Genomic DNA, 26106 nt, shown 5'->3' on the forward strand with positions numbered 1-26106 from the left:
ACGAATCAATGATGAAATAGCGGCTAGATTTTGGTCTGTCGGACTGGCTGAATCATATCAGCAAATCCAACCCTAGAATAGGCTGGTGCAACATCCATGAAGCAGGTGTCCTTTCTGACATCCTATCTCGCCACTTGCGCTTAGATCATGCTATGTAGCGAGGGCAATGCATCAAAATCCCATCCATCTCCCCGAACGCCATGCCAAAATACAGTAATACATGAAGACCCCCCAGCCTGTACGCCGGGCAACCTCGTGTTGCCCCCGTTGATGTTGGAGGGCGTGAATCAAATGGTGCGGGGTGAGCAACCGCTTCCGCCAGCACCCTCGGTCGCACGCTCCTCTCGAATACGAGGTCTCGCGACTTAATCTCGCTGCATCGCCGTCGGTCCGGTTTTCGTTACTGGTGCGTGTGTAAACCGTCGTCGGCGCCCGTCGTCGCGAGTAGGTAGGCTCGTTGATCAATCGGTCGGTTGATCGGTCGTCGAATGACGTCTTATGCGGTCTTGATGACCTGCGTCCGCTCCTTGTTGAGCTGCATCGCGTTCTGCTCGAACGCTTCCCTCTTGCACTTCGAAAGGAGGTCAGCCAGCGTGTCCTCGGGGAGGACTTCGGACAGGCCGACGAGCCACCACTGCGACGGCGCTGGGTAACAACTTACGTCTTCGAGGTTTTGGCACTTGTGATCCTCCAGCAGGCGGTGGTTCTTGCAGAAAGAGCCCTCGCAGAAGGTGCAGTCACCCACGATCCGCTGGGCGGCCGACTTGCAGTCCTCAAACGAACACTTGACCTTGGCCATATTGGCGTGTTGTGAATGAGATCCGAGTGGTTTCGGTGGTTGTCGGATTGATGCGACAGGTGGAGACCCCGGCCGGTAGTTGGTAGGCAGGTGCAGGAGTACGTTTGCAGTCTCGGAGCGGTGTTGTCGTTGTCGTCGTCAAGAAGATTGAGGGAGTCGGTAGGTGGGAAAGGTGCAAAGCGAAGCGGCGACAAGCTCGGGGCGCTGGCGAGACTATAAAGGGGAGGGCAGCCGGGAGGGATGGATGCCCTGGGACAACAAGGCACTCACGTGGCGGCCGGACCCTGGGAAGCGGTGGCCACCAACTGACGAGAATGGAAGCTAGCCGGACGGGCGAACTGGAAAGAGGTGGAAGCCCTTGGACAGCTGGCCCCGGTGAGGCGGCCAAGGGGCGAAGGTACAGAGGTACATACATACAAACAAGGTTTAGCCCAACCCAACCCACCAATGTCCACCGCCGGACAAAACTGGCTTTGTGATCGGGGGTTGCGTGGCGGTGGATGTTCGCAAAATCACCGCTTTTGCCCTGACTGCAATTGCTGACTCATTAAGCACGGGCCAATACTCGACCGAAGTTCTGCCGGTCCAAAACCCAGTCGTCCAGCACTTGACCCACATTGTCCGGGCATGAATACCTCTCGGTTGACGCGGTGTCCAGAAGACTTGTGACGAATCAGTCGGTGAATCAGGCTTTTTTCTAAAGGGTTCAACGGAGGTAACGGCCGGATGCTAGCACAGTAGGTTCGGGGAGGCCAAAGGCTCGTTTATGCTGCTGTCGCCCAAGCTGAGCCAACTCATGTTTATTGCGTACCTATTGTACAAGGCTCATTCGCCCGGCTTCACCATCGTCCCAGCATCCCGCTCGATGGGAGGATCCTTCTTTCGCGCAACTACCCACATAAACTCAGCCCCAAAGTCTGGATCACCCTCCTCCAATTGTCCATCGCCTGCCTGCAACACTTCGACTTGCAGTAAGTCGAATCCGATTTCTCTCAGCAGTGCTTGATTCCCGTCTATATCATAGCTACTCCAGAACATTCCATATCCCAAGAATTCCCCATGGATTTCTTCCTCGTCGACGGTTGCGAGATTGAAGACAAAGACTCCTTTAGGCTTTAGCCAACCATGGATTTTGGTGAGCATATCCTTGAGCTTTGACCGTGGAAGGTGGAACAGTGTGTAGAAACTGACTGCCCCATCGAAGGTTTCAGGCTCGAAGGTGAGTGCTGTCATGTCGCCAGCAAGCAGCTGAGCATCTGGGAAGCGGGCCTTGGCGATTTCTATTTGCTTAGTCGAGATGTCATTTGCGACTACTTGTGCGCCTTGGTCGAGAAGCAGTTGTAAGACGGGAACGCCAGGGCCACAACCAAGGTCTAGAATCGAAGGCGAAGGTTGAAGCTCCTCGAGAAGCTTCTTGGTGTATCTTTCTCGCGGTGATTTATGGCCCTCGACCCACTGCAGATACCATTCTGACATGTGGTCGTAGGCGTATTCGACAATGCCTTCAGGTGCGTCAGACATTTTGTGACGGACCGCAGTAGGTATGCGGAGAACGTGGATTAGAGATTTGTGTGGGGCTCGTGATAGCTGAGTCTGAGAGTGTATTGTGTAGGTTGTCTTGCAATGCAGGAAGAAGAACTATCTTGGGAAGGTGGCAGGTACCTACTGTGTAGGCAGGTAGCCACGAGTGTTGGGAGGTCATGTGGGGTAGGGAATGTGGGCGGTTGCCCGTCACGCGAGGTGGGCCGTGCCCACCTCACACAATTTGTTCTGAAAGTTTCAGAACCTACCTAGGTAGTATTTGTGAAATACGGTGTTTGTGTCCAGGAACATTCGGAATAAGTATTACAGTAGGTAAGTAAGAATTACTTGGTAGAGCGATTGAGCGAGGAAGAGAACCGAAATTTCGGTGGATACGAGTAATCATGTTACGTTCGATTATGCTTATCCGTACTGTAAGCCAATCCCCTTTTCGACTTGGATTTGCAGGTATGGAACCGTATTATCATTAATAACGCATGAGGCTCATTATCATGATGAATATTTCATGAATGTTTCTGGGATTCACTTGGGCATCTCTGTAATTTTCTGCTGTTGACCCTGCATGATAAGCACTTCCCTTAGCCTTCGTAGGTCACGGTAGGTGTCCGCGCTCTTGATGCTCTTATCATTGGTACACGGTATTGAATCATTGATCCATCTCTATGCTATTTTGGTCGGCAAAAGCACGAGCACCTTCAATTGTCATGGCGGTAGCGCTGGCCCAGTTCCTTACCCTACTTGTGTGTGTGCCTCATGCTTCGTCAAGACTACTTGGCTCATCTTTCGGGCTGCCAATCTTTGACATCTTCAATGTTACCGCTCCGGTCACTTTTGATTATATTGTTGTTGGAGCCGGAACGGCCGGTATCCCAGTGGCAGTTCGTCTTGCTGAGGCAGGCAGTACCGTCGCTTTGATAGAAGCCGGCTCTCTTCACTACTTGGGCAATGGCAATTTCAGCCAAGTGCCATTGTACGCTTCCGCCTTTCAGCACACGTACGCGGGCTCCCTGATAAATCCGATAGTCGACTGGAACTTGACCACGACCCCGCAAGCCGGTTTACATCGACTCTACCCACAGGGAAAGGCGGTTGGGGGAACGTCCACTAGGAGCCACCAAGCCTTCACATTCGCCCCCAAGAGCAGCTACCAGGAGTGGGCGGATGCCGTAGACGACCAATCCTACAGCTGGAACAACTTTCATCCTCACCTGATCAAGCCCATCAACTTCACCGCCCCATCGTCACACCGCTTCCCAAACAGCACGGCACGGTTTCCGCCGCACTGGAGAGGCCATACCTCGGGCCCGCTGCAACTCACATTCGGCAACTATGCCTGGCCATGGGCGTCTTGGGTCAAGAAGGCCCTCACTGGACTAGGTTTTGAAGAAAATTCGGATGGCTTCGTCGGCGGTTCGCTTCATGGCGTCGGCTATCAGCTTTCAACCCTTGATGCCACTTCTTTCACAAAGGAGACGTCAGACAGCAGCTACCTCAACGGATTGGGCATAAACAACCAAAACCTCGTTGTTTACGCCAACGCCCTGGTGACTCGAATTCTCTTCGACGCTTCCAAGACTGCGAGCGGTGTCGAATTCGACTATGGCGGTCTTCAACTCAAGATGGCTTGTAGGAAAGAGGTCATTGTGTCCGCCGGTGCTTTTCGCTCCCCGCAGCTCCTCATGCTATCCGGAATTGGCCCCAGAGCAATTCTTGAGCAACATGGAATCCGCGTCGTCTCCGACCTTGCCGGAGTGGGCCAGAATCTTGGTGACCAAGTATGCGCTGGAATCAGCAGGCGGGTCAGCATCCCAACCACCGCGGAGCTCCAATGGAATGCAGAGGCAGCCGTACAAGCTCTGAGGGATTATGGATCGAGCCCACCTCGGGGGCCATATACCACATACGCGGGTGACTTGCTTGCCTTCGAGAAGTTGCCCCAGATATACCGGCGGAAGCTGCCAACATCCATACGCAACTCGCTCGATCTACTCGATGCCGATAGACCCGAGTTGGAGTTCGTAGCCTTCTCAGCGTACGGCGGCCCTCAGCCGGGCTTTCTTGGAAGCCCGGATGGGCACAACTGGGCAACTTTAGCAGTCGCGCTTTCTTCCCCGTTCTCCCGTGGCAACGTTACTATCACGTCAGCCAGAGCGCAGGACAATCCCCTGGTCAACCCAGCTTGGATGAACGATCCCCGCGATGCCCAAATGGCTCTCCAAGGTTTCCGACGCCTACAGGACATCTTGAGCAGCACGCTTCTTCAACCTGTGTTGGTCGGTCACGAATCTTTTCCGCCTGCCTCTGTATTAAAGACGGATGCTCAGGTCCTGGAATTTGTGAAGACATACGCCAACCCGCTCTTTCAGGCTTCGGGCACGGCGAAGATGGGTCGGAAAGACGATCCGATGGCCGTAATCGACTCCAAAGCTCGCGTATTTGGCATCAACAACGTTCGCGTCGTCGATGCATCCTCTTTGCCGGTGCTTTTACCGGGCCACATCCAGGGAACGATTTGTAAGTATCAGACTGCCGCGACGAGAAGTAGGCATTGAAAAGGCATCACTAACGAGAGTCTGGGGTAGATGGACTGGCAGAGAAGATTGCGGACGACATCATTCACACGGACAAGAAGACCGCAAGACCGAGGCCATATTCTACTACTGATGTCATCCCTGAGCAGGTGCCGATGGGAAGGCATGATTGATAGGACACTTGATATGTTAATCATAGGTAGGTACTTATACAGGCGCTCAACCACTCGGTTAGGGGCCTCAAACCGACGAGCTTTTGGGGCCACCTGGGATTACATGTATGTTCCTACACCCTACATAATCGGCCTTCTGCGTCTTCCTGCCAGTACATATCCGCGCCCACCGATGTATGCTGCCAGAGGGTGAAATTTCCGTCGTACTTCTCCTTCACCCGAAGAAGCCTTTCATAGTTGTTGCCATAGTAATCCAACTTCCAGTCAGGGTTGTCGTATGTCGCTTCGTTGATGTAAGAGCCACTTCCCGGAGTCAAAGCTTTCACCCAGTCCTGCCACGTATTGACCTTTGCCTGGATGAATTGCAGATCCTGGATGCTCGTGTTGACGGCAAACGAGACGGCAGCGCTAGAAGACAAGAGAGCGTCTCGCCACGCTGGGAGCACTGCGTTGCTGTCGGGCTCGACGCCAACGTTGGCGTGTGATACGTTGTTGCTCGTGCCGCCGACAGCGATCATGCCAGGCACTGTATCGTCTTCGAGAATGCGCCGGTAAACATCCAGTAAGGCTGTCAAGTTGTCTTGGACAACCCTGGCTGGTACCAGCCGGCTTCCGATTGTGTTGTTGGAAGGGAAAGATGAATCGGCGCGGCTGGGGGGAACGAGCGTGTCGTATAGCTCCACGAAGGATGGTTTTACTATGGTCTTCCTCGCGACAAAGGCCATGTCGAGCTCTTGTGCGGCTTGGTAGAAGTCTCGAAGGATGGCGTCCATATCCGACGCTGTGCCCCCCGGCAAGGTTGCCGCGGTGAGCCTGAAGAGCCCACTACTGAAGATCCACGATGCCGACAAGCCCGGTATAAGATTGAACCGTGGACTTAGCCGGTACCATGCCTGAATTGCCGACCAGAACGACGTGGTGTTTGTACTCGTAAACACAAAAGTTGCGCCCGCGATCTGGCCGTCCGGGTGTGCCTTGACGGTCTGACTGAGAACAACGGCATAGTTGCCTGAGCCACCACCACTCAATGCCCAGTACAAGTCGGCGTTGGTTGATGGCGAAGCAATTAAATGTCTGAGGTCGGTGGTGACGACTTCGAACTTCAGCGTGTTGTCCGCAGCCAATCCATAGAGAGAAGAGAGTTGGCCGTAACCACCATTCTGGGAAAACCCTCCTGCGATTCCTACACTGGGGCATAGGCCGCCTGCCACCCGCAGACCATGCTTTGCTATAATGCTAGCCACCTCATGCGCGAGCATACCAGCCCCAATCTTGACGGCGGGCCCCGAGTATTTGGAACTTGTGTAGTTCATGTTGACCGAGACGTCTCGCAGGTTATGTGTCCACAGTGCCAACGAACCCTTTCCGGTGGAACGTCCAAGGTAATCGTGGCCCGTATTCTTGACCGACAGACGGATGTTATTTTGGCGTGCGAATTCGATGCCCGCAATGACGGTTGCTGCGTCGGTTATATTGATCGCATACGAGGAAACGTTGTCGAGGGTGCACGCCCGCGTGTGGCCGGCAGAAGACAAGAAAGGATTGCACGAATTGTTCAGCCAGAACGGCGACATGACTGCGACTGGATCATCGTAGCTAGAGCCGTAGTGAGTACATACCCTAGCTAAGCACCTCAGGCAGAGTACCTATTATGTAGTAGGTGTTCATGTACTTACTACAGGCTATTGCTGCCCCAGCCGTCTCGAACCTGGGCGCACTTTGCAGCATCTTCAAACGACGGATAGCAGGACTGAGCCAACGGCTCTCCCCGCATAAGCTTGCCACCGACTGTGTTGTTCAGACGGTCCCAATCCGCCCTTGTAGGCCACCCCGCGTCGGTGGGGAGGTAGCGGCAAGATGCATTGTGCGGTCGAGAGTGCGGTCGCGAGGGAAGTGCGAAGGCGGGTGAGAGCACTCCTAGGGCTAGTGCAAGGATAGTGCAATAATTGACCATATCTGCTTTGGTTGAGAAGAGGTGCAAGCGAATTGGACGGAAAGGACAGTCCTTCGTAAAGGGAAACAACTCGGATCGTATTTGATGCTATCAGGTAATAAAATAAAGTGGTTTACAATCCTGTCTGACAGCATTGACGCCTATTACGAGCTCCTTTCGTTCTCGGACACAATGATAATAATACCTACGTATAATACCAGGCTGTATACGGTAGGTCCGGAGGTAATCACCCCAGCGATTATCATTACACCCGGCTCTTCCGTCCGATTACGCCGCATCTTGCAGTTTAGGTATTTCCCATACACGACCCATTTTGACTAAAATGCATGTTGCGATATGTTTATCAAGCAAATATAACGTAGGTTTCCACCTCCAGACATGTCCTTGCGGCCAATGCGCCTAATTAACGCGCGCCATTCCGCCGGATTGACCACCTACACAACAGCAGCATCAGCATTCATCATGTCTACGCCACCCCTGCCCCTCATGCTCCTCTGCAACGCATGCCAGCACATGCTTGTTATATTGGTCCTTGGATTTACCGCGGCAAACTCCATGCTGCGTCCGGCTTTGCTTCCTTTGCTCCTTCTTCTTACTCTCTATACCCTTCCTCTCAACGGCGCAATCCCGCACCCTGTTGTCCATGGACTTGTCAATTTCAACACAGTCGGCGTTTTATTCCAGTATCTGGACTGTGCCTGCATTAGCCGGTGGTCGTACTCGGCCGGTGGGCCGACATCGGGTGCAGGAGGACATCGCAATCTAAGATCGGAGCCCAAGCATGACGCCAGCAAGAGCAGTAACGGCGCAGAGGATGTGTTGGGGCGATTGCGATTCGGTACTTCGCTTGTCACGACTTGGCGAGGCGCGGGGACTGCCTGGGAGGTCAAAGACACTCCACGGTTCGGGCGAGTACCGAGCCGGGCACGCTTTCTGGTCGAGTCTGCGCTGTATTTGGCATTCGAACTGCTCGTTCTCGATCTCTTGAGCCTAGCAAAGGGAGGGACACTGGAAGAGAATGCGGTGTCCTTCTCGTGGGACAGGGTTAGGTTGCTGTCACGATTGCCCGAAGTGTCCAGAGACGAGGTCATTTGCAGGCTGAAGGCCTTGTTGGAGTTCTGGGTGGGAACGTACTACGCCATACGAGCGATGCACCACATTCTGGCTATCGTGGGCGTAGTCACTGGCCTCAAAGACGTCCATCGCTGGCCGCCTCTCTTCGGGCCAATCAGCCAAACCTATACAATGCGTCGGTTCTGGGGGTGAGTCGTCCTCTGTTGAGTCCGTGCCGATTGGCACCAAAGCGTGCATACCTACCTATTAAGGTACCTTACTGATTCGACAATGTTGGCAATAGTGTATTCTGGCACCAAACTTTGCGCCAGAAGAGTGGCAGCGCAGCCTACTACACTACCTACTCGATCCTTGGACTGAGGAAGGGAGGAACAGTGACACGTCATGTTCACCTCTTCCTGACATTCATTGTGTCTGCAATCATACATCTTCTCGCCGAAGAGTATCCCTGGGGCATTGCCTGGGATCGCAGCGGCACAGCGCGCTTCTTTGTGACCCAGGCTTTCGGTATTCTGTTGGAGGACCTTGTGCAGTCCAACCTTGGCCCGCGCGAGCCGCGCTGGTGGACCAAGGCTGTAGGATGGGTCTGGGTTGCTCTCTTCATATTCTGGTCTTCGCCATCGCACTTCTATCCTCGACTCCAGGTCCTGGACCGTAGTAACGGGGGTGTTCCTCCCGTCAGCGTTCTGCGGCCGTTGATCGACCACTTGTCGGCACGCTCGGTGGCATAACCCCAAATCAGAGGTCCAATATATGTCCTTTTCGCTTTGGCTTATATATTATATATTGCCTACATCAATATAACTCCCACCACGAGACAATTCGTTTCGTCCAGGAGCAACAGATGCCTGCCGTACCCGAGTCCGTGGAACTCAATAGCACCCAACTCCCTCCAGGATACCTCGGCACTGCAACTCCGCCTGATGACCTCGGTACCTAGTATGTACAGACAAAACAAACAATAATAACGTTACAACAGATGTGGCATGGCCAATGGCAGTGTTAAAAACCGAGACTTGATATTGTTCTATTGTCTCTGCTTCGCTCTCGTGTACCTTCATTACCCTAGTTGCCTCAGCACCGAATCCACCTGATCGAACTTTGTCGTCTTCTTCACAATTCCATCCATCGCTCCAAATGGAAGCCAAGCGGCCAACTTGGCCAAGATGACATAGTGCCCTCTGAAGATAAGAGGCGGCGGCCGCGTGTTGTTCAATAAGTCCCCTGTCACAGCTCTCGCCCACTCTGCGGGTCGCATGCCTGAGCCCTTGAAGTTGTCTTGCCTCAGAATCGGTTCGAGCAGGTCTTTGGCAGGTTGGTAACATGAGCCCGCAGGCAAGATTGAATGATCGGCTCTTGTCACTGTCCTCGTGTAGTTGTTGTTGATGAGGTTGGTCGGTCCGACGGTCCCAGTCTTCAGATCGACGACTTGGACCTCGAAGCTTTCGACTTCCATGCGCAGAATGGCAGAGTACATGGCTAGAGCGGATTTCGAGGCCGCGTACGCCGCCCCGCCGGGGACAGGGAGTACGGAAGCAATCGACGTGTGGTTGACGATCATGCCCTTCGACTTGATGAGCAGTGGCAGGAACGCCTGGCACATGCGCACCGTACCCCAAAGATTGGTGTCGAACAGCTTTTTGGCCTCTTCAACGGACACGTCTGCTGCTGTCATTGTCAACATGACGGCTGCGTTGTTGACCAAGATGTCAAGGCTCGGCAGCTTGCTGGCACAGCTTGCTATGGATGACGGTGATGTGACATCCAGCTCTAGTGTGTCGATCCCCGATGCCGCGAGGTTCTTCATTTTGGAAACGTCCCTGGCTGTGGCGTAGACGTGAAGACCGGCGTTATGAAAAGCTGTTGCAAGTGCGGCGCCGAGACCGCCATCGGAGCAACCTGTGATCAGGACGCTCTTGGGGCCGCCTTCATGGCCCCGTTCAGAGGATGCGAATTGTCCCATTGGGTCACAAGCAAAAAGAACCTTAGGTAGTTGGCGGAACGATTGATGCTCTCCTTTGGAAGCATTGAGCGCCGTGAACATGGAAACGCTATCGCGATAATGATAGATTTCCATCGAGCCCCTCACTGCATGTGCTGACATGCTTACCTGGTAAATACCTGTAGGGACCTCCCTTTGGGTGCCGATTATGTGCGTTTTATCCGCTTATTTGCACAGATGATGATTACCTCTGCGCCGCTTATTCCCGTGACGATCGCAACCCGCTACATGTCACGGTACGCTTCTCTACAAACATGAACGCAGGGACGCAAAAGAGAGGAACTATCAGCAGTCCTGAGGGCACCGACATACGTTCAGGACGGGATGTTGAAAGTTACCTAGGTACCTTACTTACCTTACCTTACCTGTCTCTCCTTCGTTCAAACCCACCATGTCTTCATCTACGGCCCGTCGCACAGTCAAGTGCAAAACAATCGACGGAATTGCACTGGAAGCATGGCTCTGGGAGGTTGCAGGCCCAGCGCCCGCCATTATCATGACGCACGGCGTAAGTTCTCCCGCTGGGGGGACATAGGGGGGAATGACGCGTTTGCACAGCAAGGCTGACCATGGGTATTCCGCAGCTTAATTGCGTTAAAGAATGGAGTCTTGATGAGACAGCTGAGGGCTTCCATAAAGCAGGCTACAACGTCCTCCTGTACGATCCAAGAGGCATTGGAGGTAGCGAGGGCGTCCCCAGAAACCAGCCGGATCCGTGGCAGTACGCCGAGGATATTTCAGGTTCGTCGTTTCCACCATGGTCGCATTCCCTTTGGCTACGTGTAGCACCTGAGCTGGGTTAACGAGGGTCCATGTAGATGTCGTCAGCTACGTTATAACATTACCGACTGTCGACCCCCATAAGATCCTACTCTGGGGTATCTCCTTTGGCGCTAGTGTGACGGCATGCGCTGGCGCCGTTGATCCTCGCGTGACAGCCATCCTGATGGTCGCACCGATTTTCAAGTTTATTCGACCGGACAAGCGGAAGAAACTGTTTACACAGCTGATGAAGGACCGTCGGTCTCAGTTGAGCGGTAACGAGCCCTTATACCTACCTCCTTACGACAGCAATGGGGAAAATCCAGCAGGCTACGGCGGCTCCGGAGGACCATGTGCCAAGGAGGCGTACACGTTGATGGAACTCGGTGCCCAGCGCTATGGATACCGTAACCGCATCACCCTTCAGACATTCCACAAACTGGCACTCTTCCGTCCCCAGGACTTCTTGCAAGAGATGCTAAACAACACGCCGGTCATGATGGTCGTGCCAGAGAACGACACAATGTCTTTACCAGTGGATCAGGTCGCAGCGTTTGACTGTTTCAAGTGTCCGAAACGACTACGCATGGCCAGTAATAAAGGCCACATGGATATCCTATCAGGAGAGGGATCCACGGAGAACCTGTCTGCCATGATAGAGTTCTTCAACTCGGTTTCAAGGGAGGATCTTGTATAACTAGCCCCTCCAAATAGCGTCGCTACTACAATTTCCATCTCGCTGCAGTGGGCGCAGCACGTACGGCCATTGGCGTGGATTAGGATGCCGTCTGATTTCTGTTATCGCAACATGAACAGACGAGGGCGATCTCTCATGTTGAAGGGAAAGAGGCATCCTCATTTTGACCGTTTGCTGAGTAGTGGAGGCCAATTTCTATACCATGAATAAAAAATAATCTTTGCTCTCTACCTACGTACTTCCATTTCGACCAAGCAGTCAAGTCGCTGTTCTGACGCCAACTGGAAGTGACGTGGTGTATTGAAACGTAACAACAAGGGAGAGGATGCCAATCGCTAAACACAGAGGAAATAATGTATGTACCATGCTTGACCATTGCTGACTACCTACTCTAAATCTGTCCTTGACCATGCCACCGCTGCCTATCTAGGTAGGTAACAATCACTGTGTGAGATCATTGCGATGGCCTCGACATTCATCAAGTCAACCAAGCCAGAAGCCATCTCTTTAGCTTACCCACGGCCCTCTCGTCAACCACGCTGAGTTTATATCCCCAAGTACTGTGGGGAAACCTTGGCTTGGAATGCATGCAAGGCCTCGATGCGGTCGCGGGTCCCCAAAAGAGAGGCATACGCAGCGGTTTCGGCTTCTTCATTGGGCACGGCGAGAGCGCTCAGGGCAGCGCGGATGGCGACAGGACCTCCGGCGCTGATATCATGGGCCAACGACAAGGCAGTCGCAAGAGTAAGCCTTCTGACGGCGGAGAGATCCGGATCCGGACGGACCAATTTGCCAGAGAAGACAAGCCGGTTGCACAGGCCCATTTGCGCTGCTTCCACAGCCGACACCTGACGACCGGTGAGGACCATGTCAAGAGCGTGCGACGGGCCGACAATCCGGGAAAGCCTGTATGTGCCGCCAGCGCCGGGGATGATGGCAAGCTTGGTCTCGGGCAAGCCGACGACGGCGTTGGAGGAAAACACTCGGAGATGGCAGCACAGGGCCAGTTCCAAGCCGCCGCCGAGCGCCAGGCCCGATACGCACGCGATAGACGGGACAGGCAGCGCCGCGAGCTTGGAAAAGACGCGCCGGAGGTCCGCCAGGAAGTGCCGCGTCTCGTCGTGCGTCATGCTGTTCCGCTCTTTGAGGTCCGCTCCAGCGCAAAAGACCTTGTCGTGTGTGCTGGCGATGATGACGGCTCTCACTTCGCTCCGGCTTGCCCTGGCGTAGACCGAGTCAAGCTCCTGGTCCAACTCGAGCAATAGCTGCCTTGAGATGGCGTTCATCGACTTTGGACGGTTCAATTCGATGACGGATATTTGCCCAACATGCGCTGCGTCGACGCTGCGAGAGAGGATGGTGCGACAAGGCCGAGCGGATTCTTCCAGTTCTGTTGCTACCGTTGTCACACCATTTGTCCGACCATTTGTCCGAGCGACACAGCGGCCATGAATGGAGTCACTGGAGACGTTAGGCACATGCATTCGCTGAGCATGTGCGTTTGTGGTGTCATCGTCATCCGAATGAACACGGCGCGCTGGGAGTCATAAGGACCTATCCACCACCTCCGATTTGTTCTGCTTACCGATATAGCGAGTCCACAAGGGGTCGGTTTCGAGGCATCTGAGAGTCTCGATTGTTTCTGTGATGGTGAATTCGCAAGAGCCGTCTGGGCACTTTGGCATCACAATCACTGCTCCCACTATCGTGCCTCGTTCCGGGTGGCGGAACGCCTTGACACGGCCATCCCCAAACGCCGGTCCAAAGTCCATGTCGTAGATGTTGAACTTGAAGTGGCTCGTATATACGATGGCAGATGAGCCCAGATCCTCTTGGAAGCTCAGGCGAGTGTGGCTTTCCAGTCGGATCCTCTCCATCAGAGCAACGAGATCGCGGATTCGGTCGGCCGTCACCGCCTTCACGTCGGCACGTAGAAGGCTTGCAGCAGTGCGGAGGCCGGCCTGGGGAGACCTGAGCGCGTCAAACGGCATGTCGGTCCGCATGATGTAAAATGCGTTTCCAAAGTATGGCTTGGGCAGTCCAAGGAGCTTCCGGCAGTCGACCGGCTGACCAAACTTGGCGACAGCGTCGGCAGAGAGAGCTCCCGCTCCGTGCCTCGCGACCAAGATACTTCGCCAGATTAGCGCAGCAAGCGCATCGCCAGTCGAGATCCAATCGTCGCCGTGACGCGGGAATTCAGGAGACGCGGCCTTTTTCAGGTCCACCAGCGCCTCGCGACTGATGCGAAATGTTCTGCAGGCGTGCTCGACCCCTTTTATATTGCCGTGGGCAAATGGAGACGTAGTGAAGGCAGGATGGTTCTCTATGGCTCCAATTCTGCCCCCGCCCGAGACCAAAGCGGTCCTGTCCGAGACGTAAGTCTCTTTCGCCGTCTCCAAGGGAAGCCCGAGTTGGCCTGCCTGGGCTTTGCGAAAGTGATCTGCAAAGATCTTGAGGCACTCAGTCACTCCGCTGCCATCGATCACCGTGTGCAGAATCTGAATGACGAGGATGACGCCACCCTGAATGAGGTTGACACGGAACCGGCAGACGTCGACGGGTTCCTGCTGGATGTAGATGACCTGTGGTAAAGAACACAGCTGGTCGGCGTCGAAAAGCTTCTGATCAAAGTTTGACTTGGCAAGGTCGGCGTACGAGATTTGATCAGAAAGGTCTTTGACGTCGAGATATGCGTGTCCATTTGGTGATATATTCCGCAGCCAGGGCCGATCGCCTTCTTCCTCCGAGTTGGGTACCACAGACCCTGCGAGAAAGGGAACCCGCTGCACGGTATGGTGCAGCGCAATGTGAAGCTGCTCCACAATCTGCTCCCTGTTTGCGTTTTCTGCCGTGGCGAAGCATAGCATTCGCTTCGAGTGTGTTGGTGGGTAAGTCCGATCCCAATACGACAGTTTGAGGTCGAAAGGAGGACCCGAGATGGCGATGGATTTGTCCATTGTCGTCATTGTTGCTGCGCAGAAACCACTGCAGGCCTTGATCTCAAGTGGTCTTCTATAATCATGTGAGTTAAACGGGTCTGGGTCACATCCCTCGATACAGGGTGTGTCTTACTCGCAGTAGTGTTGACCTTGAACGTGCTTTCACCTCCCCTGCGGAGGATGAGTAGGAGGTAGATACATGTAGCTCGCAGGCTGCTGGCAGGACTGAGGCAAGATTATTGTTTACTTCTGCCATGCCATCTTACCGGTTGTATTGGGAATACTTAAATCTTTGATTGACAGCATTGTCACCTAAGCCATACCATCGACCGTCACAAAAGTTGCAAATCATTCCGTCTTGCGATGACCGAAGATACGTTGCATGCTTATAGCTGATTGGGACATAATCTGATAATCATACACCCAGCCGTAAGCTGGCCGGTAATGTCGGCTTACACCCAACTCCCGCCTCGGGGGCCATGCACAAAATCAACGCTGAACGTGACCTGGAATGCCTCGTAAATGTAGACAAGACAAATCTGTATTGCTAAGGCGACAATAGCGGGTTCTACGACGACTCCCATCATACCAAACTCTGCCACGCAGTACCAGCCAGACAGGTATGAGGTGCACGATGGAGGAAGAACCCCTGCTATCATCGACTTCACAGGATACCCGCGGCGCAGAGGGCATCGTTCAGGACGACGACCTTCATACTGCCCCGTACTCCGATTTAGAACAACCCCCAAGTCGGAGCCGGGAAGTGCCTCAAGGTGACAGCGGAGCAGGAAAAGATGACACCACAGATACTAGTGTGTTATTGGTCGTCGCGGCCTTGACCTTGACCTCCTTTTTGGTTATGCTGGACATGTCTATTCTTCCGACCGTGGGTAAACGAGCTGCTCAACAGACGGGGTATGATCGTCGCGCTAAAGAACAAGTTAGGCCATTCCGCAAATCACGACAGAGTTCCATTCCCTGAGAGACATCGGCTGGTTCGGTAGTGCATACCTATTGGCAAGGTCAGTGTGTCTTTACTGCAGTGGTGAGCCGAGGCGAGATATCTAACAGGGAGCCCCAGTTCCGTAATGCAACCATTGACGGGGAAGCTATATCTAGGCTTCGGCCTAAAGGCAAGTCAACAGGACTTGGTTAGCCCGGGGAATGCACTGTATTGTCCTAACATATAGCAAAGTATACCTTCCTCGCCTTCCTCGGAGCGTTCGAGCTGGGCTCCTTGTTGTGCGGTGTGGCACCGAGCTCGAAATTCTTCATTTTTGCGCGAGCCGCGGCGGGCTTCGGGGCGTCTGGTCTGCTGAACGGAGCGCTCAACACCATCGCTGCTATTGCTCCAATGCATAAACGCCCAGGTACGTAGGGTCGAACGCATTGCTGCGAAGGACGGAGAAGCTAAGCATCGATCCAGCACTCATCGGTTTCATGATGTTAAGTACGTCTCTACTTGTGAAGGTACAGACCTTGATTCACCCTCCCCGCTGACACCCATTGAATCAGTCAGCCAACTCGGAATGGTGGGCGGACCGTTGATCGGTGGCTTCATCACGCAGTATGCAGGCTGGCGATGGTGTAAGTCACCGTGTCTCTCTAGTTGCTCGACAGAGGTTGACTAAGTTGCGTTAGGCTTCTACATCAATTTGCCAATCGGCGCCGTCTCAGCCATTATCCTTTCCGCCCTTACCATACCGGACGGCTTCGTTCGGACTACAGCAAAGAGCACCACCAAGTTGTCGGTCTTTCTGGGCCTTGATCCAGTTGGATTCGCCCTGTTCGCCGCCTTCACAGTCACGCTCTTCATGGCTCTTCAGTGGGGTGGCGGTGTCTATGAGTGGTCAAATCCTGTCATCCTTGGACTACTGTGCGCCTCGGTCGGACTGTTTGCTTTCTTCTCCGTGTGGGAGAAGTTCGTGGGCGAGAATGCCATGTTCCCATATTCCATGCTACGCAAACGGGTCGTATGGGCGTCCTGCTTGACCATGTTTCTTTTACAGGGTTGCGCACTTGTCTACCTGTACTACCTGCCGATTTACTTTCAGGTGGTGAAAGGCGCATCCCCGTTTGCAAGCGGTCTTTATAATTCTCCAGGTATCGGGAGTCAGATGCTCTTGGCTGCAATATCTGGTGTTTTGGGTAAGTTCTTCTCAAAGCGTGAGCCTGTGCGGTCATTGCTGAATCCGTATAGTTGGGAAGATGGGCTATTATCTCCCGTGGGTTCTTGTGAGCGGGATTCTCGGTCTCGTTGGGTCGGGCTTGATATCGACGTTTACGCCTGATACCGGCCCCGCCGCCTGGATTGGCTACCAGATCATTGCTGGAGTTGGGCGAGGGTGTGGTACAACGATGGTAAGTGACTCGATACTCCTAGGTACCCAGTCTACCTGATTGCCCGACTCTGACACTTTTCTTTTATGCCAGCCCATGGTGGCGACGCAGAGGATTCTCTCGCCCGAACAAATCCCACTGGGCATGTCACTAGTAGCGTTCTGTCAATCGTTCGGCGGTTCCGTGTTCCTCACATTCGCTCAAGTCATCTTCAGCCACAGTCTTGAAGACGGTTTGAGGAGATTTGCACCCACAGTCGATATGCAAACGCTGATCGACGCTGGGGCCGCTGGCCTACGAAAAGTCGTGCCGCCTCAGGAACTGCCTGGCGTCATAGAAGCTTACAACTTGAGTTTCACAAGAGAGTTCTATCTTGCAGCGTTCGCTTACACGGCAGTCTTTTTCTCTGCTTGGGGAATGGGGTGGCACAGCCTCAAGAAATAGGAAGATGACCTTGGCTGAGCGGACAAGAAAACGGGAAAAAATACAATGCTATTAGACAAACAGAATGGCAAGGCTGGCGGGCGATGATGTACATACATCAAGGTACCATCCCTGGAGGGGTTTGTGAATAATGATAACGTTAGTCGGGCTCTCAGTGGGAGTTTGTGTATCCACCGTGGTATCCCAGAACAAGACTGCTCGGCAGACAATTATTCGAACTTTTCAACTATAAAGGCATATTAAAGAGGAGGGCTCTCCAGACTGTGCCCCTTCGCGACCCCCCCCACCCACACATACCTAAGGTACATGTAGGTACCTGGTAACTACCTAACCTCAACCTTAAACGCCATCCTTCCCCCCCCACACTTTATTTAGTCGAGAGAGCCCAATCTTAGTTTCCCTGATGAGTGTTTAACAGATCTAGGCGAACTTGAAAAGGAGGATCACAAGATAGATAATTGAACACAGCCTGGCGTCTCCGGGGACTACGATTACTACCACCGCATTGCGGGAAATCGTATCAAGTAGGTATGTTTGCACTGACTGGTATCGGTAGTTGAGGGCACCATAGAATTGTGATGTAAGCTGCAGACCTAGGTACCTCCTTACCTTTTACCAGCCGAGGGGGAGTGGCCCTTTGCCCAGATCTGACTGGCCACAATAAGCAACCACGAGTTCGTAATACATCATCAGTTGATAAGAAAAAGACTCGCCGGGAGGCTTACGGCCCATCCGTGCTTGCTTTACATCTGCACTCCTTGGCAGACTCTCACAATCCACCCACGATCGGCGGCGGGTTGCTGCCCGAGCGCTCAATATTACAACTGTCAACCGTGTTCAGATAATCATATTATTACTATTTGCACCATGTCAGCGTCAACCGGCCGCATCCTACAGTCGACCGCGGGGCCGTAGACTGGTGGCCGACTCACTACCCGCGTTGAAAAGACTCATTACACTACTTGTGCCCTTGAATTGATGGCAGGTCCTTCCTTGACACTGATGTATGCACTACTCCATCAACACTGAACACACTGTACGTTGAGTTTATATTCTACCTACCTAGACAACATGGCCGAACCAGCATACGGCAACCGGGAGCCTATCGCCATTGTAGGCTTTGCATGCCGCCTCCCGGGTGGCAACTACTCGCCACACAAGTTCTGGGAGTTTTTGAAACAAGGCGAGATCGCATACAACAAGGTTCCCGAGTCAAGATTCAACCATGCCGCCCATTACGACGGGTCGCTGAAGCCAAGGACCATGCGCCAACCGGGCGGCATGTTTCTCAAGGATATTGACCTGGCCGACTTTGATGCCACCTTCTTTGAGCTGCCGGCAGCCGAGGCTACGGCTATGGATCCTGCGCAGAGGCAGATGCTCGAGGTGGTCTACGAAGGCTTGGAGAATGCTGGCATCCCCCTTGATAAAATCAACGGCCAGTCTGTTGGCTGCTATGTCGGAAACTATGCCTCAGATTATGCAGATATGGGTGCTCGAGACCCGGAAGACCGAGCACCTGGACACGGCCTGGGAATTGCACGCACCATCCTGGCCAACCGTATAAGCCACTTCCTCAACATTCACGGACCCAGCGTCACACTTGACACAGCCTGCTCTAGCAGCCTGGTCGGCCTGGATCTCGCCTGTCAAGCTCTGCGGATGGGATCAATTAACATGGGCATCGTGGCCGCCGCCAATGTTTACATGAGCCCCGAGCACCTGATTGATGCCGGCGGAATCGGCGGGGCGCACTCGCCTACGGCTCTATGCCATACCTTTGATGCCGCTGCTGACGGCTACGTCAAGGCCGAGGCGGTCAACACAGCCATTGTCAAGAGACTTTCGGATGCCATTCGCGATCGGGACCCTATCCGTGGCGTGATTCTCGGTACAGCTTCGAACCATAACGGACGGACGATGGGCATTGCCAGCCCCAGCGCAGATGCTCAAGCGATGGCCATTCGAGCTGCCTACGCGAATGCTGGTATCACCGACTTCAACAAGACGGCCTTTTTTGAGTTCCATGGGACAGCAACGCAAGCAGGGGACGCCGCAGAGAGTCAGGGCGTTGCGTCTGTCTTCTCGGCGACCCGACCTACCGAAAATCCCTTGATCATAGGATCCGTCAAGAGCAACGTTGGCCACTCTGAGCCGGCTGCTGGCTTGACAGGTCTCATCAAGGCCGTGCTGGCCATTGAGAACGGCATGATTCCCGGCAATCCCACATTCATAAACCCCAGCCCCAAAAGTGAGTTGACACGACTGGTATTTGATTGCTGTGGAGAGGGACCCTGCTCACACGTATTCTATAGTTGACTTCGCTGGGAGCAAGATGAGGGCTACACGCACATCAATCCCATGGCCCACAGAGAATCTACGGAGAGCGTCTGTCAACTCTTTCGGCATCGGCGGCTCCAATGCCCATATCATAGTCGAGGCTGCCAAGGCAGAAGACCGCTTAAACCATGTATCTTCATATTGCGATACAGACGGGGGCTTCATGCTGGACGACGACGACAACGACGACGACGACAACGACGACGACGATAGGGCGACTCAGATGTATACTCTCGTCCTGTCTGCAAACGACAGCGCCAGCCTCAGCGCCAACATTCGGGCATTTTGCGCTCATCTACTCAACCCCAACGTGAAGGTCGACCTCGCGGATCTGGCATATACCCTCTCCGAGCGTCGTTCGCCATTGTTCCACCGAGCCTTTGTATCCACGCGGACCACAGATCTACACGAGAATCATTTCACCATGGCGAAGAAGAGCCCCAAGGCACCGAAAGTTGGCTTTCTGTTCACCGGCCAAGGAGCCCAATGGCCTCGAATGGGCAAGGCTCTCGTAGATGCTGTTCCATGGGTTCGTAACACGCTGGAAGACTTGGACAGGGTTCTTCAATCGCTACCCAATCCACCAGAGTGGTCTCTCGTCTCCGAGCTGACGGAGCCTCGCTCTGCCGAACATGTGCGCCAACCCGACATGGCGCAACCACTTGTCGCTGCGCTTCAGCTGTGTCTTGTGGATGTGCTGAGATCCTGGGGGATCAAACCGAGCTCCGTCCTGGGCCATTCATCCGGCGAAGGCGCCGCAGCCTATGCCGCCGGTTGGATGTCACGCAGCGATTGCATAAAGTGTGCCTTTTACCGTGGCCAAGCGGCCAAAAACATCAGCGATCAGATGGAGCGAGATGTCGGCATGCTTGCTGTTGGTATCAGCGCTGAGGTCGCGGCGCCATTCCTAGAGAAGCACCGCGGCGATGCATTTATTGCGTGCTACAACAGCCCCAGCAGTCTCACGCTCTCGGGCAGACTCTCTGCGCTCAACTCTATCAATGAGGAGGTCAAGGCTGCGGGCCACTTTGCAAGGGCTTTGTTGGTCGACATGGCGTACCACACCCCATTCATGGCCGCTGCAGCTGACGGTTACCAGAAGCTCCTCGACGGCGATGAGCAATTTGGGCGCCAAGATGGCTCTCAGTCTGGCATAGCCATGTTCTCCTCGGTGTCCGGCTTGAGGAACGAGACAACAACGGGATCGACGTACTGGAAAACCAACATGACCTCCCCTGTCCGGTTTGATGCCGCACTCGGGGAGATGATCAAGCAGGACTCCCCAGACATCCTGATCGAAATTGGGCCTTCTGGTGCTCTGGCAGGCCCTGTTTCGCAACTTTTGAAGTCCCTGCCCAATGCAAGCCACGTGTCATACTGCACTGCTTGGAGTCGTGGCGCCAACGCCAGCAAGTCGTTGTTCGACGTTGCCGGCCACCTCTTTGCCACCGGCGGCAACGTTGACCTTGCGGTCGTCAACCGGTACAGTGACACTACTGTACGAACCATCGTGGACCTGCCAAACTACTCGTGGAATCATAGCGTCAAATATTGGCACGAGAGCGCCGCCAGTAAGGACTGGCGATTCAGGAAATTTCCTGTCCACGATCTCCTGGGCAGCAAAGTACTCAGTACCCCTTGGCACACTCCGGTCTGGCGCAATCGACTCAACGCTAGCAACGTACCGTGGATCATGCAGCACAAGATGGGAGGCGATGCCATTATGCCCGCGGCCGGTTACTTGACCATAGCCGTAGAGGCTCTCTTCCAGAAGCTCCGTGCACTAGACCCCGAGGAGTATCCGGCGAGCCCCAACGAGCTCGCCTATTGCTTCCGCAATGTGCGCTTCCAGCGAGCCATGGTGGTTGAGGACAACAGAGACGTCCGCATGATGCTCACGCTGAACAAAGTCCCCGGCAGCGATGACTGGCACGAGTTCCGCATTTCGTCGAGCTCCGAGGCCGCTGTCACTGTGGAACATTGCTTCGGCCTGATCCGGACCCAAGACGTCGTCAACGACGTTTCTCAAAACCTCGCGCCCCCCAAGTCCGCCGTACCAGTCGAGCGCTGGTACAAGGCTACTCGCGATATCGGCATGGGCTTCGGGCCCGTCTTCAAGCGAATGCTCCAGGTCGAATCGACCAATGGCGTACGTGCGTGCCGTGTGCTCCTGACAATGGAGCCGCCAGCGTCGGCGCATTCGCCTCAGTCTTACTACCCGGTTCATCCAGCGGCGTTGGATGGCTGCTTTCAAACGCCAATCCCGGCCAATATGGAAGGAGATATTGTCAATGTCCGAGATGTCATGATCCCGACGATTGTTGACGAGGTCATTATCAATAAGGTCCCGACTCACGTCAGTCATGCTATTGCGGATGCCTCCTCGGTATACTCGGGACGAGGCCGGCCAGAACAGGATAAAAGCTGGGTCGCCAGTAGTTCCATCTTCGACTCCCAGAGCGGCGCCTTGATGGTCCGCATCACAGGTCTCCATTACATAAAGCTGGACGTGCCTCCCTCTCCGGATCCTCACACGTTTGACCAGATCACCTGGGCTCCGGATGTCTCGCTCCTGACGCAGGCCCAGATGTTACATATTGACCCTGCGACATCAGGCGATCGGCTCAACAGAGTCATCGACCTCGTTGCGTACAAGAGGCCTGCCTTGAGAGTGCTGGAGGTCAATCTCGACGAGGACGATACGTCGTGCATGTGGTTTGATTCCGGCGATGCGGCATACAGACAAGCTTACGCCCACTACCACTTCGGTGCATCAAGCAGCAAACCTTTAGCAAGCGTCTCGGCCAAGCATGAAGGGAAGGAAAACAGTGCCTTCTCCCTCATCCGCCCCGACGAACAGGCTCTCGGCATGCAATATCCAGAGTCTTACGACCTGGCCTTGATCAAGCTTTCCAAGACATCCGCAGCCGAGGATATCCTGCGCAATGTTCTCCCCCTCTTGTCATCCGATGCCTGCACACTTGTAGTGCGTGCAAGCGAAGAGAACAAGGCAATGGCAGAGCAGGCTGCAAACACAGACGAACCCGAAGGATCCGAGCATGTCACCAGCACCGAAACCTCGCAAACGGCGTCGGCGGGTACACCTTCAGGATCTTCTGGGTCAGATGACGGAAGGGTTTCCAGTTCCGTCGATTCAGCCGCTTCCGCTTCTAGCTATGAACTTCTCAAGCTTAACAACGCTGCTGCGGCTCCCATTGAGCTCGGCGACATCACTGAAGACGGACGATCGGCCTATCTCGTAACACCGATCGGGTCGCAACAGGGCAAATCCGCCAGCCCGCGAAAAGTTGTGGTCCCTTGTCTGAGCGATGGCGGCAATTCGGCTCTGACGACCTCGCTTCGATCCAGCCTCGAGTCAGCAGGATGGCTCGTGGAGGAGCGTACAGCTCCATTCCAAGGGCTCGGAGAAGGTGAGATGGCCCTGGTGTTGGATGAATTGACAAGGCCCTTGCTCCGATATGCCAATGAAAATCAGTGGAATGCCATCAAGGCGCTGGTCAGCTCCGGCAAGCCGCTGCTCTGGGTTACCAAGGGAGCGCAGTCCTCCGCCACCGATCCAGATCACGCCCTGGTTTATGGTTTGTTCCGGGTAGCTCGCCGAGAAGACCAGGCCGCCAACCTCACCATCCTCGATGTACAGTCCAGCACGGGCCGCGGAATGGAGTTCGCCGTGGACAACGTGCTCCGATTGATGAGCCAAGGTACACTCACGGAAAGCGAGATCATGGAGCGCGAAGGCATCCTGCACATTCAGAGAGTCATCCCCGATGTGCCAGTCAACGAGTTCAAACGTGCAGAGACCGAAGGATTGCCGGTCGTTCCGAAGCCATTCCACGCCAATACGGTGCAGGTCCAGCTCAGAGCTGAGCGGCTGGGAACACTCGAGGGCTTGACCTGGTGCGAGACGGAAGCAGAAGAGCCTGCCATCCTGGAAGACCATATTGAAGTCGAAATTATGGCTGTCGGTGTCAACTTTAAAGACGTTGCCGTTACGATGGGCATCGTTCCGGACAACGAATATAGCCTTGGTTACGAGTGTGCTGGTGTTGTCCGGCGACTCGGGCCAGCGGTGAAGAAGTTTCACGTCGGCGATCGAGTGTGCATGCTGAAGCAGGGCAGCCACGCAAACCGGATCAGAGTTCACGTTGACCGCTGCCACATCATCCCCGACACGATGAGTTACGAGGATGCCGCGACCATTCCATGTGTGTATCTGACATCTCTCTACGCTTTGTATCACTTGGCAGGCTTGCAAGAGGGCCAGTCTGTCCTGATACACTCGGCAACTGGAGGCATCGGCATCGCATGTATCGAGCTCGCTCGGCACAAAAAGGCCGAGGTAAGTCCAAGCTACATCCAAAACTGATGAGTCCGGGCAATTAACGCGTGCCGCCAATCTCAGATCTACGTGACCGTCGGCACCGAGGAGAAGCGCCAGTTCTTGGAACGGGAATACGGTATCCCAAGGAGCCGTATGTTCTCTTCTCGAAATACGAAATTCGCAAGCGAAATCATGCAGGAAACCAACGGCCGCGGTGTCGATGCCATTGTTAACTCTCTGATTGGAGAACTGCTTGATACTTCTTGGAGAATCCTGGCCGATGGAGGTGTAATGGTCGAGATCGGCAAGAGAGATATTGTGAGCCGAAATACTCTGGCCATGGAACCCTTCGATAGGAACTGCTCCTTCCGGGCCGTTGACCTCTCCTACACCAAGCACTTTAACGAGCCGATAGTAGCAAGGTTGGCCTCTCGCTATCGCATCCTGGGAAAGCCATCGCTAACGCAAGCTGTATAGACTCCTGACTGAACTCTTCATTCTGATCAACGCAGGCCACATCAGACCGATCCACCCGGTCACCACTTACGGCTTTGAAGATGTGCCCGCAGCCCTGGCCTACATTCGGACCGGACGTCATATCGGCAAGATCGTGATAACGAATAAGAACGACACCGAAGTCATCGTGCCCACACGGCCAGCCGTCGGCAAGCTGAAGCTGTCGCCGGATGTCTCATATCTCATTGTGGGCGGTCTGAAGGGCCTCTGCAGCACGTTAGCTGTGCACATGGCGCAGCATGGCGCTCGACACATCGTCGTTAGCAATCGCAGCGGTATCAGCGATGAGGCATCGGCCAAGATCGTGCGAGACTGCATGTCATATGGGTGCCGGGTGACGGAGGCCAAGGGGGACGTTGGAAACATGGAGTTTGTGAGAGGCTTGGTGCAGAATACCTTCCCAAGGCTTGGTGGAATTGTCCAAGGAGCCATGGCGCTGAATGTAAGTTTCAAGCACATCTGGCAGTGGGCCTGGTTTGCGTATATCGACTTCTAACACCCTGTGCGCAGGATACAAGCTACGAGTCCATGACCAAGGACCAGTACCGGAACACCATCTATGCCAAGGTCGAGGGCACCTGGAACTTGCACAATGCAACCCAAGAGCTGCTGAAGCAACCTCTGGACTTCTTCACCATGCTCTCAAGCACGTCGGGCGTTGCAGGTCGAGTGGGCCAGGCCAATTATGCAGCCGCCAACACATTTCTCGATGCCTTCGCCCACTGGCGGCAACGCCAGGGCCTGTGTGCCAACTCGGTCGACCTCGGCCTGATCGAAGACGTTGGCTACGTAGCCGAAGACGAGACGGGTCTGGACGCCAAGATCAACAGAGCCCACTGGATCCCCATCAACGAAGGGCTGTTGCGCCGCATCTTCGCCTACTCCGTTCTGCAGCAAGACGCACACGCTCCGCTCAACAAGGAGAGCCGCGCTCAGCTGGTGACGGGGATTGCGTATCCCTACCCGCAAGATGGATCCGACACTTCGCTCAACCCCCGGTTTAGCCATTTGTGGTCCTTCCGCGGTGCTGGCCGCGAAGCGGGCGCCGACGGGAGCAGCGGCGGCGACGACATCGACCAAGGGATTCGCACTCTCCAGTCGCTGCACAAGTCGGGCGCGGACGCGGCCACCCTGACCAAAGCGTGCACCCAAGTCATTTGCTTGCAGTTTTCGCGCATCTTGCGTCTCGGCGATGCCGTGGAGCTGGAGCCGGGCAAGTCGCCCATGTCATACGGGCTCGATTCGCTGTCGGGCGTGGAGCTGCGGAACTGGGTACGGAATAAGCTCGATGTTACGCTGAGCACTCTGGACATTGTCAACGCTGCGTCTATCCTGGCTCTGGTGGAGAAGATTGTGTCAAAATTGTTGGAGTAGTGCGCTCAATATGGCCTACATGATTTGGTGTTCTGGGCGTTGGAGACACTGGAATGCCATGAGATATGATAGCTTTACCATGAATACCTAGGTTTGCATTTACTAGTATGCTCCCACCTCTTTTAGATTTGCAAATATCTTGCGATTCTGGTACATACATCTTATGCTGGCCTGAAGCGGTGGGACAATGTCTAACTGCTGTGACCGCAGCGAACGTCCCAACAGACACATGCAAGCCATCCGCTCAGGGGCCAAGATTAAGGTATGGACGTGATCT

At 54.4% G+C, this 26106-nt stretch overlaps 9 protein-coding genes across 9 annotated transcripts; 4 read left to right on the forward strand and 5 right to left on the reverse strand.

Annotated features, from left to right (window-relative positions):
• Positions 1–496: 496 nt before the first annotated feature.
• On the reverse strand, positions 497–799 carry B0H64DRAFT_438300 (uncharacterized protein; the record flags this gene model as incomplete). Its single annotated transcript, XM_062806331.1, has 2 exons — positions 497–571; positions 662–799. The coding sequence occupies 2 exons, from the start codon at positions 797–799 to the stop codon at positions 497–499; spliced, it is 213 nt and encodes a 70-aa protein (XP_062664715.1).
• Positions 800–1423: 624 nt separating this feature from the next.
• On the reverse strand, positions 1424–2787 carry B0H64DRAFT_382893 (methyltransferase). The gene has a single exon (XM_062802906.1). The coding sequence runs from the start codon at positions 2318–2320 to the stop codon at positions 1625–1627; it is 696 nt and encodes a 231-aa protein (XP_062664716.1). The 5' UTR covers positions 2321–2787; the 3' UTR covers positions 1424–1624.
• Positions 2788–2918: 131 nt separating this feature from the next.
• Positions 2919–5289, forward strand: B0H64DRAFT_382897 (GMC oxidoreductase). The gene is made up of 2 exons (XM_062802907.1): positions 2919–4855; positions 4924–5289. The coding sequence occupies exons 1-2, from the start codon at positions 3004–3006 to the stop codon at positions 5043–5045; spliced, it is 1974 nt and encodes a 657-aa protein (XP_062664717.1). The 5' UTR covers positions 2919–3003; the 3' UTR covers positions 5046–5289.
• Positions 5159–6999, reverse strand: B0H64DRAFT_429118 (FAD binding domain-containing protein; the record flags this gene model as incomplete). The annotated part of the gene is made up of 3 exons (XM_062805882.1): positions 5159–6228; positions 6307–6641; positions 6722–6999. 3 exons carry the CDS (start codon positions 6997–6999, stop codon positions 5159–5161), a joined length of 1683 nt encoding a protein of 560 aa, XP_062664718.1.
• Positions 7000–9133: 2134 nt separating this feature from the next.
• Positions 9134–10036, reverse strand: B0H64DRAFT_315293 (short chain dehydrogenase; the record flags this gene model as incomplete). The annotated part of the gene is made up of 1 exon (XM_062800233.1): positions 9134–10036. One exon carries the CDS (start codon positions 10034–10036, stop codon positions 9134–9136), a length of 903 nt encoding a protein of 300 aa, XP_062664719.1.
• A 221-nt stretch (positions 10037–10257) lies between these two features.
• B0H64DRAFT_471165 (DltD domain-containing protein) lies at positions 10258–11766 on the forward strand. The gene is made up of 3 exons (XM_062807864.1): positions 10258–10583; positions 10660–10816; positions 10894–11766. Exons 1-3 carry the CDS (start codon positions 10467–10469, stop codon positions 11532–11534), a joined length of 915 nt encoding a protein of 304 aa, XP_062664720.1. The 5' UTR covers positions 10258–10466; the 3' UTR covers positions 11535–11766.
• A 6-nt stretch (positions 11767–11772) lies between these two features.
• B0H64DRAFT_334904 (putative enoyl-CoA hydratase/isomerase family protein) lies at positions 11773–14491 on the reverse strand (the record flags this gene model as incomplete). Its single annotated transcript, XM_062801116.1, has 2 exons — positions 11773–13071; positions 13120–14491. The coding sequence occupies 2 exons, from the start codon at positions 14489–14491 to the stop codon at positions 12080–12082; spliced, it is 2364 nt and encodes a 787-aa protein (XP_062664721.1). The 3' UTR covers positions 11773–12079.
• Positions 14492–15107: 616 nt separating this feature from the next.
• On the forward strand, positions 15108–17257 carry B0H64DRAFT_449893 (major facilitator superfamily transporter; the record flags this gene model as incomplete). Its single annotated transcript, XM_062807105.1, has 10 exons — positions 15108–15196; positions 15287–15359; positions 15419–15495; positions 15555–15606; positions 15669–15843; positions 15900–15923; positions 15989–16060; positions 16115–16621; positions 16674–16834; positions 16907–17257. 10 exons carry the CDS (start codon positions 15108–15110, stop codon positions 17255–17257), a joined length of 1581 nt encoding a protein of 526 aa, XP_062664722.1.
• Positions 17258–18328: 1071 nt separating this feature from the next.
• On the forward strand, positions 18329–25921 carry B0H64DRAFT_449905 (beta-ketoacyl synthase domain-containing protein; the record flags this gene model as incomplete). The annotated part of the gene is made up of 5 exons (XM_062807106.1): positions 18329–19508; positions 19573–23957; positions 24021–24361; positions 24417–24897; positions 24966–25921. The coding sequence occupies 5 exons, from the start codon at positions 18329–18331 to the stop codon at positions 25827–25829; spliced, it is 7251 nt and encodes a 2416-aa protein (XP_062664723.1). The 3' UTR covers positions 25830–25921.
• Positions 25922–26106: the final 185 nt, after the last annotated feature.

The sequence above is a fragment of the Chaetomium fimeti genome (genome assembly GCF_033439085.1).
Source record: "Chaetomium fimeti strain CBS 168.71 chromosome Unknown B0H64scaffold_1, whole genome shotgun sequence".
NCBI classification, from domain to species: Eukaryota; Fungi; Ascomycota; class Sordariomycetes; order Sordariales; family Chaetomiaceae; genus Chaetomium; species Chaetomium fimeti.